This window comes from Oncorhynchus mykiss, chromosome 8 (assembly GCF_013265735.2).
Source record: "Oncorhynchus mykiss isolate Arlee chromosome 8, USDA_OmykA_1.1, whole genome shotgun sequence".
In the NCBI taxonomy this organism is placed as follows: domain Eukaryota; kingdom Metazoa; phylum Chordata; class Actinopteri; order Salmoniformes; family Salmonidae; genus Oncorhynchus; species Oncorhynchus mykiss.
The window spans coordinates 11,451,187-11,465,791 of NC_048572.1; the positions used below are offsets into that span (position 1 = coordinate 11,451,187).

The following is a 14,605-nucleotide window of genomic DNA, read 5'->3' on the forward strand; positions in this document are numbered from 1 at the left end:
TCCCCTTAAGGAGGAGGAACCTCTAACACCTCCCTCAGAATCCTTTGTGAGGGAATCAATACATGCCAGTGGGAGTTGTTGTGGTGGGAGTGATGATAAATGGTTGCATCCAAAATGGAACCCTATTCTCTTAAGAGCCCTATGGGCCCTGGTCTAAAGTAGTGTAGAAAATAGGGAGCCCTATGGGCCCTGGTCTAAAGTAGCGTACTATATAAAGAATAGGGAGCCATTTGGGACACACAATGAGGAGGAGTGGTACAGTGGCCAATTAGATGACTCTTTGTAGTGGACGTTGAGTTGGACCATTTACTGTGCACTTAGTCAAGGTTAATATACTCTCACCATGCTACAGTGGCGGCTCTCGACAAAGAGAAATGTGTGTGACAGAGACATGGTCAGAAAAGATATTAGCATTTACTTGAGGCAGTCACCAGGAGTATCCTGAAGGTTAATTTATAATGGTAAATAGGTCTTATTGAATCTACACACTCATGGTACACTCAGAAAAAAAGGGTTTTCGGCTGTCCCCATAGGAGAACCCATTTTGGTTCCTGGTCCAAAATCTGCTCCAAAATAAGTATCAAAGATGTCTGCAGAAAGAATGGGGAGGCAGCTATGACATGGCCCCTTGAGCTTGAACAAATCTATTTTGGTTATTGAGCTACAGTGAAGTGGATTTACACTCGGTAACAGAACCACGGTAATGGAATTACATCATGGGTCCCTGATCTGTACTACAGAAATTCACAATTATGGATATGAATGTCATTCTCCTCATGTTTCCACATCACAGCACAGCACAGCAGAGCACAGTAGAGTACAATACACTGTATACTACTTTTCTTTACAGTACGATCCAAACGTCTATGACAGTTTCAGATTTGGCCCAGTCCGGTCCATTTGTGGAATAGCCAAATTTCAACGCTCATGGGATGTCCGGCGGTGCTCAGTGGGTGAGTAAGATGGTTACACTTAATGGAAAGAGAGGGGGCTCATCCAGACAGACTTTTTTAACACTCTTGGTTTGACCACCAGATGTACATTTTAGCAGACGCTCTTATCCAGAGCAATTGACAGTAGTTAGTGCATACATTTACCTACTGCCCCCCCGTGGGAATCAAACCCACAATTCTGGCATTACAAGGCCCATGCTCTACCAACTGAGCCACACAGGGCAGAAGACAGAAACACAAAAAAATGATTGTAAGAGCTGAACATAACAGCATGCCAGTGGACGGGAGGACTATGGTTTGTGACTTCTATGATTTCCCATTGTAGCCAATTCAGTTCTAGTAATTCTGCTACTGATGTTTTTGGTCATTTTGTTACCTGATTTGGTCATGGAATTATGAGTTTTAATCAGTTAATAATTCATAACCAAAATTATAAAATGACTAACTAATTGGTAGGTCTGCCATTACTTGTTGTTACTACTGTGAACTTTCGTCATCCTCTTTCCTCATGAGGGTATTGGGTATTTGATAATGGAATTAAAAGGCACTAGGATTAATATTCACATGGAAATGTCCACCGACCCACTCTAAAAGGCTTTCAGAACCATCATCGACTCAGTGGGTTTTGTCCAACATGTCTCCAGACCTACTCATTGTCACAGTCATACCCTGGATCTAGTTAATCCTGGACTATTGGACGACCATTTTATTATGTTTGCAATCACAACCAATAGCACTGAGACTGCAGCCGTGAAGGTGGTAAATTACCTTTTATTAATAGCGTCGGACGAAGGCTCTGCATCTTTTCTAGTGCTTCTAGACCTTAGTGCTGCTTGTGACAACATCAATCACCACGTTCTTTCAAAGGAATTGGAAACCCTAATTGGTCTACGTGGACAAGTTCTGGCCTGGTTTGGATCTTATATCGGGAAAGATATCAGTTTGTCACTGTGCATGGTTTGTCCTCTGACAAATCAATTGTATGTTTTGACGTTCCTTAAGGTTCCATTTTCAATATATATTCTACCTCTTGGTGATGTCATTCGGAAACACATTCTCATTCTCAACTTTCACTCCTATGCGGACGACACACAGCTGTACATTTCGATGAAACATGGTGAAGCCCCAAAATCGTTTCAGACATAAGGAAGTGGATGGTGGCATTTTTTAAAACTTTTAAACTCTGACAAAACAGAGATGCCAGTTCTGGGATGCAAGAAATAAAGAGATATGCTGTTGGATATGACAATTCATCTTGATGGTTGTGACCTGTGAAGGACCTCTGTGTTACTCATCTCTTTAGACGAACATATGAAGAACATTTCAAGGACTGCTTTTTTCCATCTTCGCGACATTGCAAAAGTCTGAAATGTTATGTTAAAAAAATGTGTCAGAAAAGCTAATCCATAATCCATGCTTTTGTCACTTCTAGATTAGACTACTGTAATGCTCTACTCTCCAGCTACCCGGATAAATCACTAAATATACTTCTGTTTTTGCTAAACATGGCTGCTATAATCTTGATTACATCCCAAAAATGTGCTCATATTACTCAAGTGATCATGTTACTCCAGTGCTAGCCTGGCCTCCGGTTAAGGGTAAGGGTGATTCAAAGTTTTACTGCTAACCTACAAAGCATTACACGGGCTTGCTCCAACCTATCTCTCCGTTTTGGTCAAGCCATACATACCTACACGTACGCCATGGTCACAAGACGCAGGCCTCCTTATTGTCCCTAGAAATTCTAAGGAAACAGCTGGAGGCAGATTTTTAGAGCTCCATTTTTATGGAATGGTCTGCCTACCCATGTGAAAGACGCAGACTCGGTCTCGACCTTTAAGCCTTTAATGAAGACTCATCTCTTCAGTGGGTCATATGACTGAGTGTAGTCTGTCCCAGGGGTGTGAAGGTGAACGGCAAGGCACTGGAGCAACGAACTGCCCTTGCTGTCTCTGCCTGGCCAGCTCCACTCTCTCCACTGGGATTCACTGCCTGTGACCCTATTAAGGTGGCTGAGTCACTGGCTTACTAGTTCTCTTCCATGCCGTCCCTAGGAGGGGTGCGTCACTTGAGTGGGTTGAGTCACAGACGTGATCTGGGTCCGGTTTTGCCCCCTCAGTCTTGTGCGGTGGAGGAGAACTTTGTGGGCTATACTCACCCTCTAGTGGTGTGGGGGCTGTGCTTTGGCAAAGTGGGTGGGGAAATATCCTGCCTCAAGTATCTATACTGCAATAGTCTATGTGCTGGGGGGCTAGGGTCAGTCTGCTATATCTAATGTAATTATCCTGTCTATTTGGTGTCCTGTGTGAATTTAAGGATGCTCCCTCTAATTCTCTATTTCTCCCTCTCTCCCTCCCCTCTCGGAGGACCTGAGCCCTAGGATAATACCTCAGGACTACCTGGCCTGATGACTCCTGGCTGTCCCCAGTCCACCAGGCCATGCTGCTGCTCCAGTTTCAACTGTTCTGCCTGCGGCTATGGAACCCTGACATGTTCACCGGACGTGCTACCTTGTCCCGGTCCTGCTGTTTTCGACTCTCTCTCTCTACCGCACCTGCTGTCTCGACCTCTGAATGCTTAGCTATGAAAAGACAAATGACATTTACTCCTGAGGTGCTGACCTGTTGCACCCTCTACAACCATTGTGATTATTATTTGATCCTGCTGGTCATCTATGAACGTTTGAACATCTTAAAGAAGAATTTGGCCTTAATGGTCATGTATTCTTATAATCTCCACCCAGCACTGCCAGAAGATGACTGGCCACCCCTCAGAGTATGGTTGCTCTCTATGTTTCTTCCTAGGTTCCTGCATTTCTATGGAGTTTTTCCTAGCCCTCATACGTCTAAATTTGCATTGCTAGCTGTTTGGGGTTTTAGACTGGGTTTCTACATAGCACATTGTGACATCTGCTGATGTAAAAATGGCTTTATATATACATTTGATTGATTGATTAAAGGCAATATTTCTTAAACTCACAAAAAGTAAACAATATCTCCAAAACATAATATGCTGTAAGTATTGATAGTATACTGAACAAAAACATAAAAGCAACATGTAAAGTGTTGGTCCCATGTTTTATGAGATGAAATAAAAGATCTCAGAAACTTTACATACGCACAAAATGCGTATTTCTCTCAAATTTTGTGCATTTCCTTGTTGTCATGACTCTTCTGTGAGGATCCGAAGGATCAGGTTACAGTGGGTCAGCTCTACAGCACCCTCCCTCTCCCACAGAGGGAGAGAAGGATGGAGTTGGCCAGTTTTATGATGGTCGTAAATACCTTGCAGAAACTCTGCCTTTGGGCTCTGCAGGATTGAGGGGAAGTAACCCTTTTGTTACAAGGTGATTCCTCCTGCCAAAACTACAACATTCAACAGTTGATAATGACACAATATTCCTAACACAAATCATGTGGGAAACGGTCAGTGGGGCTTGAAACAATATTGTCAAATAAGTCGTTGTTTGTGATAACTTTAAGGACAGTATAACAAATAACGGTAACTTTACAAATGTATACGCCCCAGTTATCAGATTCACGTCTAAATGTTGTGGAACTTATTTGATTAAATATTAAACTGTTTGTAAGAAGATGAAATGTGATTTTAGCTTTATAAATGAGATAATTGTTTTTCATGTAAAGTTTTACCAAGTCACTAACCACGCCCACGTGAGCACAGACCTTGTGACAATGTGATGGAACCGCTCTCCAAGGTGAGGGCATAAAAAGACCGCTAACAAAATGTACATTAGACCAGAAAACGGCTACACGTTGAAATGGTTGCCATTTAAATAGAGACCCGCGTGATTGACAGCGTGAGCTGAAAAGAATGAAATGGTTGGAAACTCTGAAACTTTCAACAGAGAAGAAGAAAATCTCTACCAGACCAGACAGCATGTTGCGGTAGCTACACGGCTGAGAAACAATATAAAACTAAAGACCAGCTGAAGTACAGCGCGAGCTGGATATGGCAAAATGGTTTGAAACTACAATACCAGAAAATGGTAAGACCCTCTGAAACTCTCTCTCTCGAAGAAGAAGAAGAAGATGAAGAAGAAGAAGACTACACAGGAACATTTAGTCTGCAGCTGTTTATGCACTGTTTGCCTAGGAAACTCGACCGAAGACAAGAGACAAAGAACAATTTCCTCTCACCATTATAGGTATTTCTAGGGTATCTATTCTAAACAAACAGAGTGAAGGACAAGTCCAGCTGGACACTGCGTGGTACACCTCTGGAAGATCCGTTCTAACAGATACTCCAAGACCAAGAAGCTACGACTACTAAGTACATTGTGACCTCTGATGGACAACCAGAGACTTACACAACCAGAGACTTCTGATGAACTACTCTCCATAGATGGACCAGATGATTTCAACAGAGAGATGGCAAGGACATACAGTACAAGCTTAAATATGTGTTGCATTTCTAAATTCGAATGAGAGGTTGTTAAGGTGCTAAATATCCATATATACGATGAGCGTATTATTCAACTGTATGTACGGTAGTTGAATTCCTTTGTCTCTTCTCCTCCCACTCTTTCTTTCCCCACCCCTTTTCATTGTGTACCAAGCCGTCATATCGGGTTAGTCCACTAGGGACTTTTCATTGCATCATGTTAGTAACCAATGTATAATCTATCCCGTGTGTGTGTTTATTTCATTCTGTGTGGTTATTTAGTTAGTTAGTAAATAAATAATTAAGCCAATTTGTGTATCATTGATTCATCATGGAGACTAGAGTTCATGCAGTCTCAGAATGAGACTGATGAGGTAATAATTATAATTAACGGATGGAAGTCAACAACGTTCAGAATGAGACTGATGAGGTAATAATGATAATTAACTGATGACTGGTATAACGATATATCTATATCTATATCTTTAATTTAATTTAATCATTGTAATAATTAAACATAGTTAATTTATTTGCTAAAATAATTGTCATTGCATTAATGGCAGCAAAATCATGACATTGTTTACATTTCTGTTAGTGAGCATTTCTCCTTTGCCAAGATAATCCATTCACTCTACACATGTGGCATATCAAGAAGATGATTAAACAGCTCAATCATTACACAGGTGCACCTTGTGCTGGGGACAATAAAATGACACTCTAAATGTGCTGTTTTGTCACACAACGCAATGCCACAGATGTCTCAAGTTTTGAGGGAGCATGCAATTGGTTATGCTGACTGCAGGAATGTCCACCAGAAATGTTGCCAGAGAATTTAATGCTCATTTCTCTACCATAAGCCACCTCCAACGTCGTTTTAGAGAATTTGGCAGAATTTGGCAACCAGCCTCACAACCGCAGACCACGTATAACCATGCCAGCCCAGAACTTCTACATCCGGGTTCTTCACCTGCGGGATTGTCTGAAACCAGCCTCCCAGACAGCTGATGAAACTGTGGGTTTGCACAACCGAAGAATTTCTGCACAAACTGTCAAAAACCATCTCAGGGCGTGCTTGTTGTCCTCACCAGGGTTTTAACTCGACTGCAGTTTGGCATCGTAACCGACTTCAGTGGGAAAATGCTCACATTTGATGGCCACTGGCACGCTGGAGAAGTGTGCTCTTCAGACAGTGCATGGCGTTGTGTGGGAGAGCGGTTTGTTGATGTCAATGTTGTGAACACAGTGCCCCATGGTGGCGGTGGAGTTATGTATGTATGGGCTGGCAACAGCATGTTCCAACTTTGCACAGCCATTGAAGAAGAGTGGGACAACATTCCAAAGGCCACACTCACCAGGCTGATCAACTCTATGCGAAGGAGATGTGTCGTGCTGCATAAGGCAAATGATGGTCACACCAGATACCGACTGGTTTTCTGATCCACGCCCGAAACAATTTTTAAGATGGAAAATGGTTGAAAATCATATATAGTGTATTCATTAAGTATTTATACCCCTTCAGCTATTTCACATTTTGTGTTACAGCCTGAATTCAAAATGTATTAAATTGTATTTTTTCCCCTCACACATCTACACACAATAACACAGAAGTTAAGTTAAAACATGTTTTTAGACATTGGTCATTGCTAGACAGTCATTTTCAAGTAGAATAGATTTCCAAGCAAATTTCAGTCAAACCTGTAACTAGGCCACATTTAACATTTAATGTCATCTTGTTATGCAACTCCAGGGTTTACAGTTTGAAGTCGGAAGTTTACATACACTTTAGCCAAATACAAACTCTGTTTTCCACAATTCATGACATTTAATCCTAGTAAAAATCCCCATGCTTAGGTCAGTTAGGATCACCACTTTATTTTAGGAATGTAAAATGTCAGAATAATAAGTAGAGAGAATTGTATTTCTTTCATCACTTTCCCAGTCGGTAAGAAGTTTACATACACTCAATTAGTATTTGGTAGCATTGCCTTTAAATTGTTTAACTTGGGTAAAACGTTTCGGCTAGCCTTCCACAAGCTTCCCACATTGTCCATTTGGAAGACCAATTTGCTACCAAGCTTTAACTTCCTGGCTGATGTCTTGAGCTGTTGCTTCAATATATCCACATAATTTTCCTCCCTCATGATGCCATCTATTTTGTGGAGTGCACCAGTCCCTCCAGTAGCAAAGCACCCCCACAACATGATGCTGCCACCCATGTGCTTCACGTTTGGGATGATGTTCTTCGGATTGCAAGCCTCCCCGTTTTCCTCCAAACATAACGATGGTCATTATGGCCAAACAGTTCTGTTTCATCAGACCAGAGGACATTTCTCCAAAAAGTACGAACTTTGTCCCCATGTGCAGTTGCAAACCATAGTCTGGCTTTTTTATGTCGATTTTGGAGCAGTGGCTTCTTCCTTGCTGAGTGGCCTTTCAGGGGATGTCGATATAGGACTCATTTTACTGTGGAAATAGATACTTTTGTACCCGTTTCCTCCAGCATCTTCACAAGGTCCTTACTGTTGTTCTGGGATTGATTTGCAGTTTCACACCAAAGTACATTCATCTCTAGGAGACAGAACAGGTCTCCTTCCTGAGCGGTATGATGGCTGCGTGGTCCCATGGTGTTCATACTTGCATACTATTGTTTTTACAGATGAACGTGGTACCTTCAGGCATTTGGAAATTGCTCCCAAGGATGAACCAGACTTGTGTAGGTCTATAATTTATTTCTGAGGTCTTGGCTGATTTCTTTTGATTTTCCCATGATGTCAAGCAAAGAGGCACTGAGTTTGAAGGTAGGCCTTGCAATACATCCACAGGTACACCTCCAATTGACTCAAATTATGTCAATTAGCCTATCAGAAGCTTCTAAAGCCATGACATCATTTTCTGGAATTTTCCAAGCTGTTTAAAGGCACAGCCAACTTAGTGTATGTAAACTTCTGACCCACTGGAATTGTGATTATGAATTACAAGTGAAATAATCTGACTGTAAACAATTGTTGGAAAAATGACTTGTGTCATGCACAAAGTAGATGTCCTAACCGACTTGCCAAAACTATAGCTTGTTAACAAGAAATTTATGGAGCGCTTGGAAAACAAGTTTTAATGACTCCAACCTAAGTGAATGTAAACTTCCGACTTCAACTGTATTTGGCCTTGTGTCCTGCTGAAAGGTGAATTTGTCTCCCAGTGTCTGTTGGAAAGCAGATTAATCCAGGTTTTTCTCTAGGATTTTGCCTGTGCTTAGCTTCAATCTGTTTCTTTCTATATAACAAAATGTTCTAGTCCTTGCCTATGACAAGCATACCCATAACATGATGCAGCCACCACCATGCTTGAAAATATGAAGTTGTACTCAGTGATGTCTTGTGTTGGATTTGACCCAACCATAATGCTTCATATTCAGGAAATAAAGTTAATTTCTTTCCCACATTTTTAGCAGTTTTACTTTAGTGCCTTATTGTGAACAGGATGCATTTTTTGGAGTATTTGTATTCTCTCCAGGCTTCCTTCTTTTCCCTCTGTCATTCAGGTTAATATTGTAGAGCAACTACAATGTTGTTGATCCATCCTAAGTTTTCTCCTATCACAGCCATTTAACTCTATAACTGTTTTAAAGTCTGCATTGGCCTCATGGTGAAATCCCAGAGCGGTTTCCTACCTCTCTGGCAACTGAGTTAGGATGGACGTCTGTATATTTGTACTGACTGGGTGTATTGATAAACCATCCAAAGTGTAATTAATAACTTCACCATACTCAAAAGGTTTGTTTTTACCCATCTACCAATAGGTGCCCTTCTTTGTGAGGCATTGGGAAATCTCCCTGGTCTTTGTGTGAATCTGTGTTTGAAACGCACTGCTCGACTGAGGGACCTTACAGATAATTCTATGTGTGGGGTACAGAGATGACGTATTCATTCAAAGATCATGTTACACACTGTTATTGCACGCATAGTGAGTCCAACTTATTATGTGACTTGTTAAGCACACTTTTACTGCTGAACCTATTTAAGTTTGGGTTTGAATACGTATGGACTCAAAACATTTCAGCTTTCCTTTTTTATGAATTGGTAAACAGTTTTTAAAACATAATTCCACTTTGACATTATGGGATATTGCATGTAGGCCAGTGATACTGTCACGCCCTGACCTTAGTTATCTTAGTTTTCTTTATTATTTTGGTTAGGTCAGTGTGTGACGAGGGTGGTATGTGTGTTCTTGTCTTGTCTAGGGTTTTTTTGTATATCTATGGGGTTTTGGTATTGTCTAGGTAAATGTAGGTCTATGGTGGCCTGAATTGGTTCCCAATCAGAGACAGCTGTTTATCGTTGTCTCTGATTGGGGATCCTATTTAGGTTGCCATTTTCCATTTTGGTTTTTGTGGGTTATTGTCTATGTGTAGTTGCATGTCAGCACTCGGTTTTGCATAGCTTTAAGTTCGTGTTGTTAGTTTGTTTAAGTGTTCTTCGTTTATGACAGAAGAATGTATTCTTATCACGCTGCGCCTTGGTCTCATCATTACGACGACCGTGACAGATACAACATCTCGTTAATCCATTTTAAATTCAGGCTGTAACACAACAAAATGTGGAAAAAGCCACTGTATGCCTTCATTTTCCATAAATATATTTTCATTTGACACAACCAGTTTGATATGCTCCTATGAACTTCCCATGTTGGTGCTCATGGATCCTTTTACAGAAGGTCAACTGAAGAAACCAATTGGATATATTGAGCAATTCATGTACTTGAACAAACGAATATGTTCAACATATTGTATCCAATTATGTTCCATGAAATTTACACCTTTCTCCTTCCAAAGGATCGAAAATATGAGATGGACATTACGAAATGTTGTCCTCTCTCTAAAGCTGATGATGCCGTAGGCCTGAAAATGATCACGGTACTCAACGGTATGAAATATCGATGTGCTTGTAGAACGCACATCATGAGCCACTCCACACAGTCACAGCAGGCGATCCGGCAGACAGATACAGCTGGACGAGGACCCTCAGGGGACGTGTATTTTATTCATGAGCTGTCAGCTCTCACATTCATTCTGCATGGCATTCATCTGAGGAGATGGTGGGTGAGGGTCATTCTGGGTAATGTGGTTTTTCAGAGATGCTCACTCATATGAAAGGCTGAGGTTTTGACGTAGAGTACATCTGGAGGGCTTTGAGAGGGCTACATATTTCATGGCCAATCCCTCAATGCTAAAGTCTTGGGGGAAAGAACAGAACAGTTTTTCTCCTCTGCACCCCTGGATCTATGTAAGGGTTAAGTGCCTTGCTCAAGGGCATGACAATTCACCTCCCATTTTTATTGCCCAGCATAAGACTCAAACCGGCAACCAAGAAGCTACTGGTCCACTTCTCTAAACTCTCAGCTACCTACCACCCCTATAAAAAGTTGTGTTTGTGTTTGAGTAGCAGTTTTTAGTTTACAATTGTATGTATTTTAACTCCTTTTGATCATCATTCACTAACATCTTCATCGTCACCAATTGGCTCATCATCATCACCATCCTCATCATCACCATCATCATAAACATCATCACCATGACCACCATCATCAGAGATATCTGTACCTGTGCTGTCATCATAGACCACAGTGACCGTCCTCCATTTGAAGAAGTGCACCAGGTCCAGGATTGCCCGGCTGAGGGACTGGAAGTCTGGGTAGAGGCTGATGTAGTAAGAGTCCCTGTTGTCTGATACCTGGAGGGAAGCAAAAGTTATTCCCCTACCTAAGAATGGTAAAGCCCCCTTAACTGGCTCAAATAGCCTACCTATCAGCCAGTTACCAACCCTTTGTAAACTTCTGGAAAAAAATTGTGTTTGACCATTTTACCAATCCTATTTTACAGTAAACAAATTGACAACAGACTCTCAGCACACTTATAGGGAAGGACATTCAACAAGCACTTTCACAAATGGCTGATGATTGGCTGAGATAAATTGATGATAAAAGGTTTGTGGGGGGCTGTTTTGTTAGATATTGTTGCGGCTTATGACATTGTCAATCATAGTCTGTTGCTGGAAAAATGTATGCGTTCTGGCTTTACACCCCGTATAATATTGTGGATAAAGAGTTACCTGTCTAACAGAACACAGAGGGTGTTCTTAATGGAAACCTCTCCAACACAAAATCAGGAATTCCCCAGGGCAGCTGTCTAGGCCCCTTACTTTTTTCAAACTTTACTAACGACATGCCACTGGCTTTGAGTAAAGCGTGTCTATGTATAAGGAAGACTCAACACTATACACGTCAGCTACCACAGCGACTGAAATGACTGCAACACTTAATTAAGAAAGAGCTGCAGTTAGTTTCAGAATGGGTGGCAAGGAATAAGTTAATGCTAAATATTTCAAAAACTAAAAGCATTTTATTTGGGACAAATCATTCACTTAACCTCAACTAAATCTTGTAATGAATAATCTGGAAATTGAGCAAGTTGCGGTGTCTAAACTGCTTGGAGTAACCCTGGATTATAAACTGTTAATGGTCAAAACATGTTGATACAACATTCGCTAGGATGTGCTGCGCTGCATTCTTAACAGCATTATCAACAAGGCAGGTCCTACAGGCCCTAGTTTTGTCGCACCTGGACTACTCTTCAGTCATGCTATCAGGTGCCACAAAGAGGGACTTAGGAACATTGCAATTGACTCAGAACAGGGCAGCAGGGCTGGCCCTTGGATGTACACAGAGTGCTAACATTAATAATATGTGTGCCAGTAGTTCAAACAGACAGCTCGGTGCATTCAACATGACACACCTCTCATAAATACAAGTAGTGGTAAAGTCAATCTCTCCTCCACTTTGAGCCAGGAGAGATTGACTTCACCACTACTTGTATTTATGAGAGGTGTTGACATGTTGAATGCACCAAGCTGTCTGTTTGAACTACAGGTCGGACACCCATGCATATCCCATAAAACATGCCACCAGAGGTCTCTTCACGGTCCCCAAGTACAGAACAGACTATGGGAGGCACACAGTACTACATAGAGCCATGACTACATGGAACTCTATTCTACATCAAGTTGCTCATACCAGCAGTAAAATTAGATAAAAAAAACTGAGAAAAATACACCTTATGGAACAGTGGGGACTGTGAAGCAACACAAACATAGACACATGCATACACACACATGAAAACATACGCACTATACGCACATGTACACGTGGATGTTGTGTTATAGATACAGTACTGTATGTGGGAATAGAGTAGAGGTCCGAGGGCACACACTTAATATGTTGTGAAACCTGTTGTGAATGTATTGTAATGTTTTTAAAATGTATAACTGCCTTCATGTTGCTGGACCCCATGAAGAGTATCTGCAGCCATGGCAGCAGCTAATGGGGATCAATAATAAATACAAATACACCTGGTGCTTCCACTTGGTCTGGATGTGGGGCACCCCCAGGGCATTACAAATGGACTGGACTGCGTTGGCCGACGAGCTGTGGGAGGGGCCAAAGATGGCTGCCACTCCCAGGGAGAGCTGGTCACAGGCTGGGGGGGGGGAAGAGACAGAAAGAGAGGTGTTTGTTAGACACGTGTTTAGGTTCGTTAGATATGTGTTTAGGTTCGTTAGGATAGTGTTGAGGTTTGTTAGAGTAGTGTTTAGGTGGAAGCCTTCAGCTCCTTGCTGCTCTACTGTCCATACAATGCACCATGGGAATGCTGATCAAGAAAGTCCCTTTAGTCTCTCCCACATTGGATCAAGGAAGAACACAAGAAGAATGTCAGTCACACTTTGCATTGAGTCACACAGATACCAGTAGGAGTACTGCATTTTGGTTGACCTAAATCGGCCATAACACTTACTATAACACACTTATCCTTAATTTAGAATGACTTAGCCTTAATGTAGAGTTACTTAGCCTTAATTTAGTTATTTAGCTTTCATTTAGAGTTGCGTAGTCTTCATTTAGAGCTATTTAGCCTTCATTTAGGGTTACTTAGCCTTCATTTAGGGTTACTTAGCCTTCATTTAGGGTTACTTAGCCTTCATTTAGGGTTACTTAGCCTTCATTTAGGGTTACTTAGCCTTCATTTAGAGTTACGTAGCCTTCATTTAGAGTTACGTAGTCTTTATTTAGAGTTACGTAACCTTCATTTAGAGTTACGTAGTCTTTATTTAGAGTTACGTAACCTTCATTTAGAGTTACGTAGCCTTCATTTAGAGTTACGTAGTCTTTATTTAGAGTTACGTAGTCTTTATTTAGAGTTACGTAGCCTTCATTTAGAGTTACGTAGCCTTCATTTAGAGTTACGTAACCTTCATTTAGAGTTACGTAGTCTTTATTTAGAGTTACGGAGCCTTCATTTAGGGTTACGTAACCTTCATTTAGAGTTACGTAGCCTTCATTTAGAGTTACGTAGCCTTCATTTAGAGTTACTTAGCCTTCATTTAGAGTTACGTAGCCTTCATTTAGAGTTACGTAGCCTTCATTTAGAGTTACGTAGTCTTTATTTAGGGTTACGTAGCCTTCATTTAGAGTTACGTAGCCTTCATTTAGAGTTACGTAGCCTTCATTTAGAGTTATGTAGCCTTCATTTAGAGTTACGTAGCCTTCATTTAGAGTTACTTAGCCTTCATTTAGAGTTACTTAGCCTTCATTTAGAGTTACGTAGCCTTCATTTAGGGTTACGTAGCCTTCATTTAGAGTTACGTAGCCTTCATTTAGAGTTACTTAGCCTTCATTTAGAGTTACGTAGTCTTTATTTAGGGTTACGTAGCCTTCATTTAGAGTTACGTAGCCTTCATTTAGAGTTACGTAGCCTTCATTTAGAGTTGCGTATCCTTCATTTAGAGTTACGTAGTCTTTATTTAGAGTTACGAAGTCTTTATTTAGAGTTACGTAACCTTCATTTAGAGTTACGTAGTCTTTATTTAGAGTTACGTAGTCTTTATTTAGAGTTACGTAACCTTCATTTAGAGTTACGTAACCTTCATTTAGAGTTATGTAGTCTTTATTTAGAGTTACGTAGCCTTCATTTAGAGTTACTTAGCCTTCATTTAGAGTTACTTAGCCTTCATTTAGAGTTACGTAGCCTTCATTTAGGGTTACGTAGCCTTCATTTAGAGTTACGTAGCCTTCATTTAGAGTTACTTAGCCTTCATTTAGAGTTACGTAGTCTTTATTTAGGGTTACGTAGCCTTCATTTAGAGTTACGTAGCCTTCATTTAGAGTTACGTAGCCTTCATTTAGAGTTGCGTATCCTTCATTTA

The 14,605-nt window shown here is 41.0% G+C and overlaps 1 protein-coding gene across 1 annotated transcript in view; it reads right to left on the minus strand.

The window, feature by feature from the left end:
• LOC110529367 (glutamate receptor ionotropic, kainate 2) overlaps positions 1-14,605 on the minus strand; it is a 165,354-nt gene that overhangs the window by 95,842 nt on the left and 54,907 nt on the right. Inside the window, exons 3-4 of the mRNA XM_021611507.2 lie at positions 12,755-12,882; positions 10,951-11,080 (exon numbers count right to left, since the gene is read on the minus strand). Of these exons, the coding sequence (XP_021467182.1) occupies positions 10,951-11,080; positions 12,755-12,882 (258 nt within the window). The remainder of the gene's footprint in view (positions 1-10,950; positions 11,081-12,754; positions 12,883-14,605) is intronic.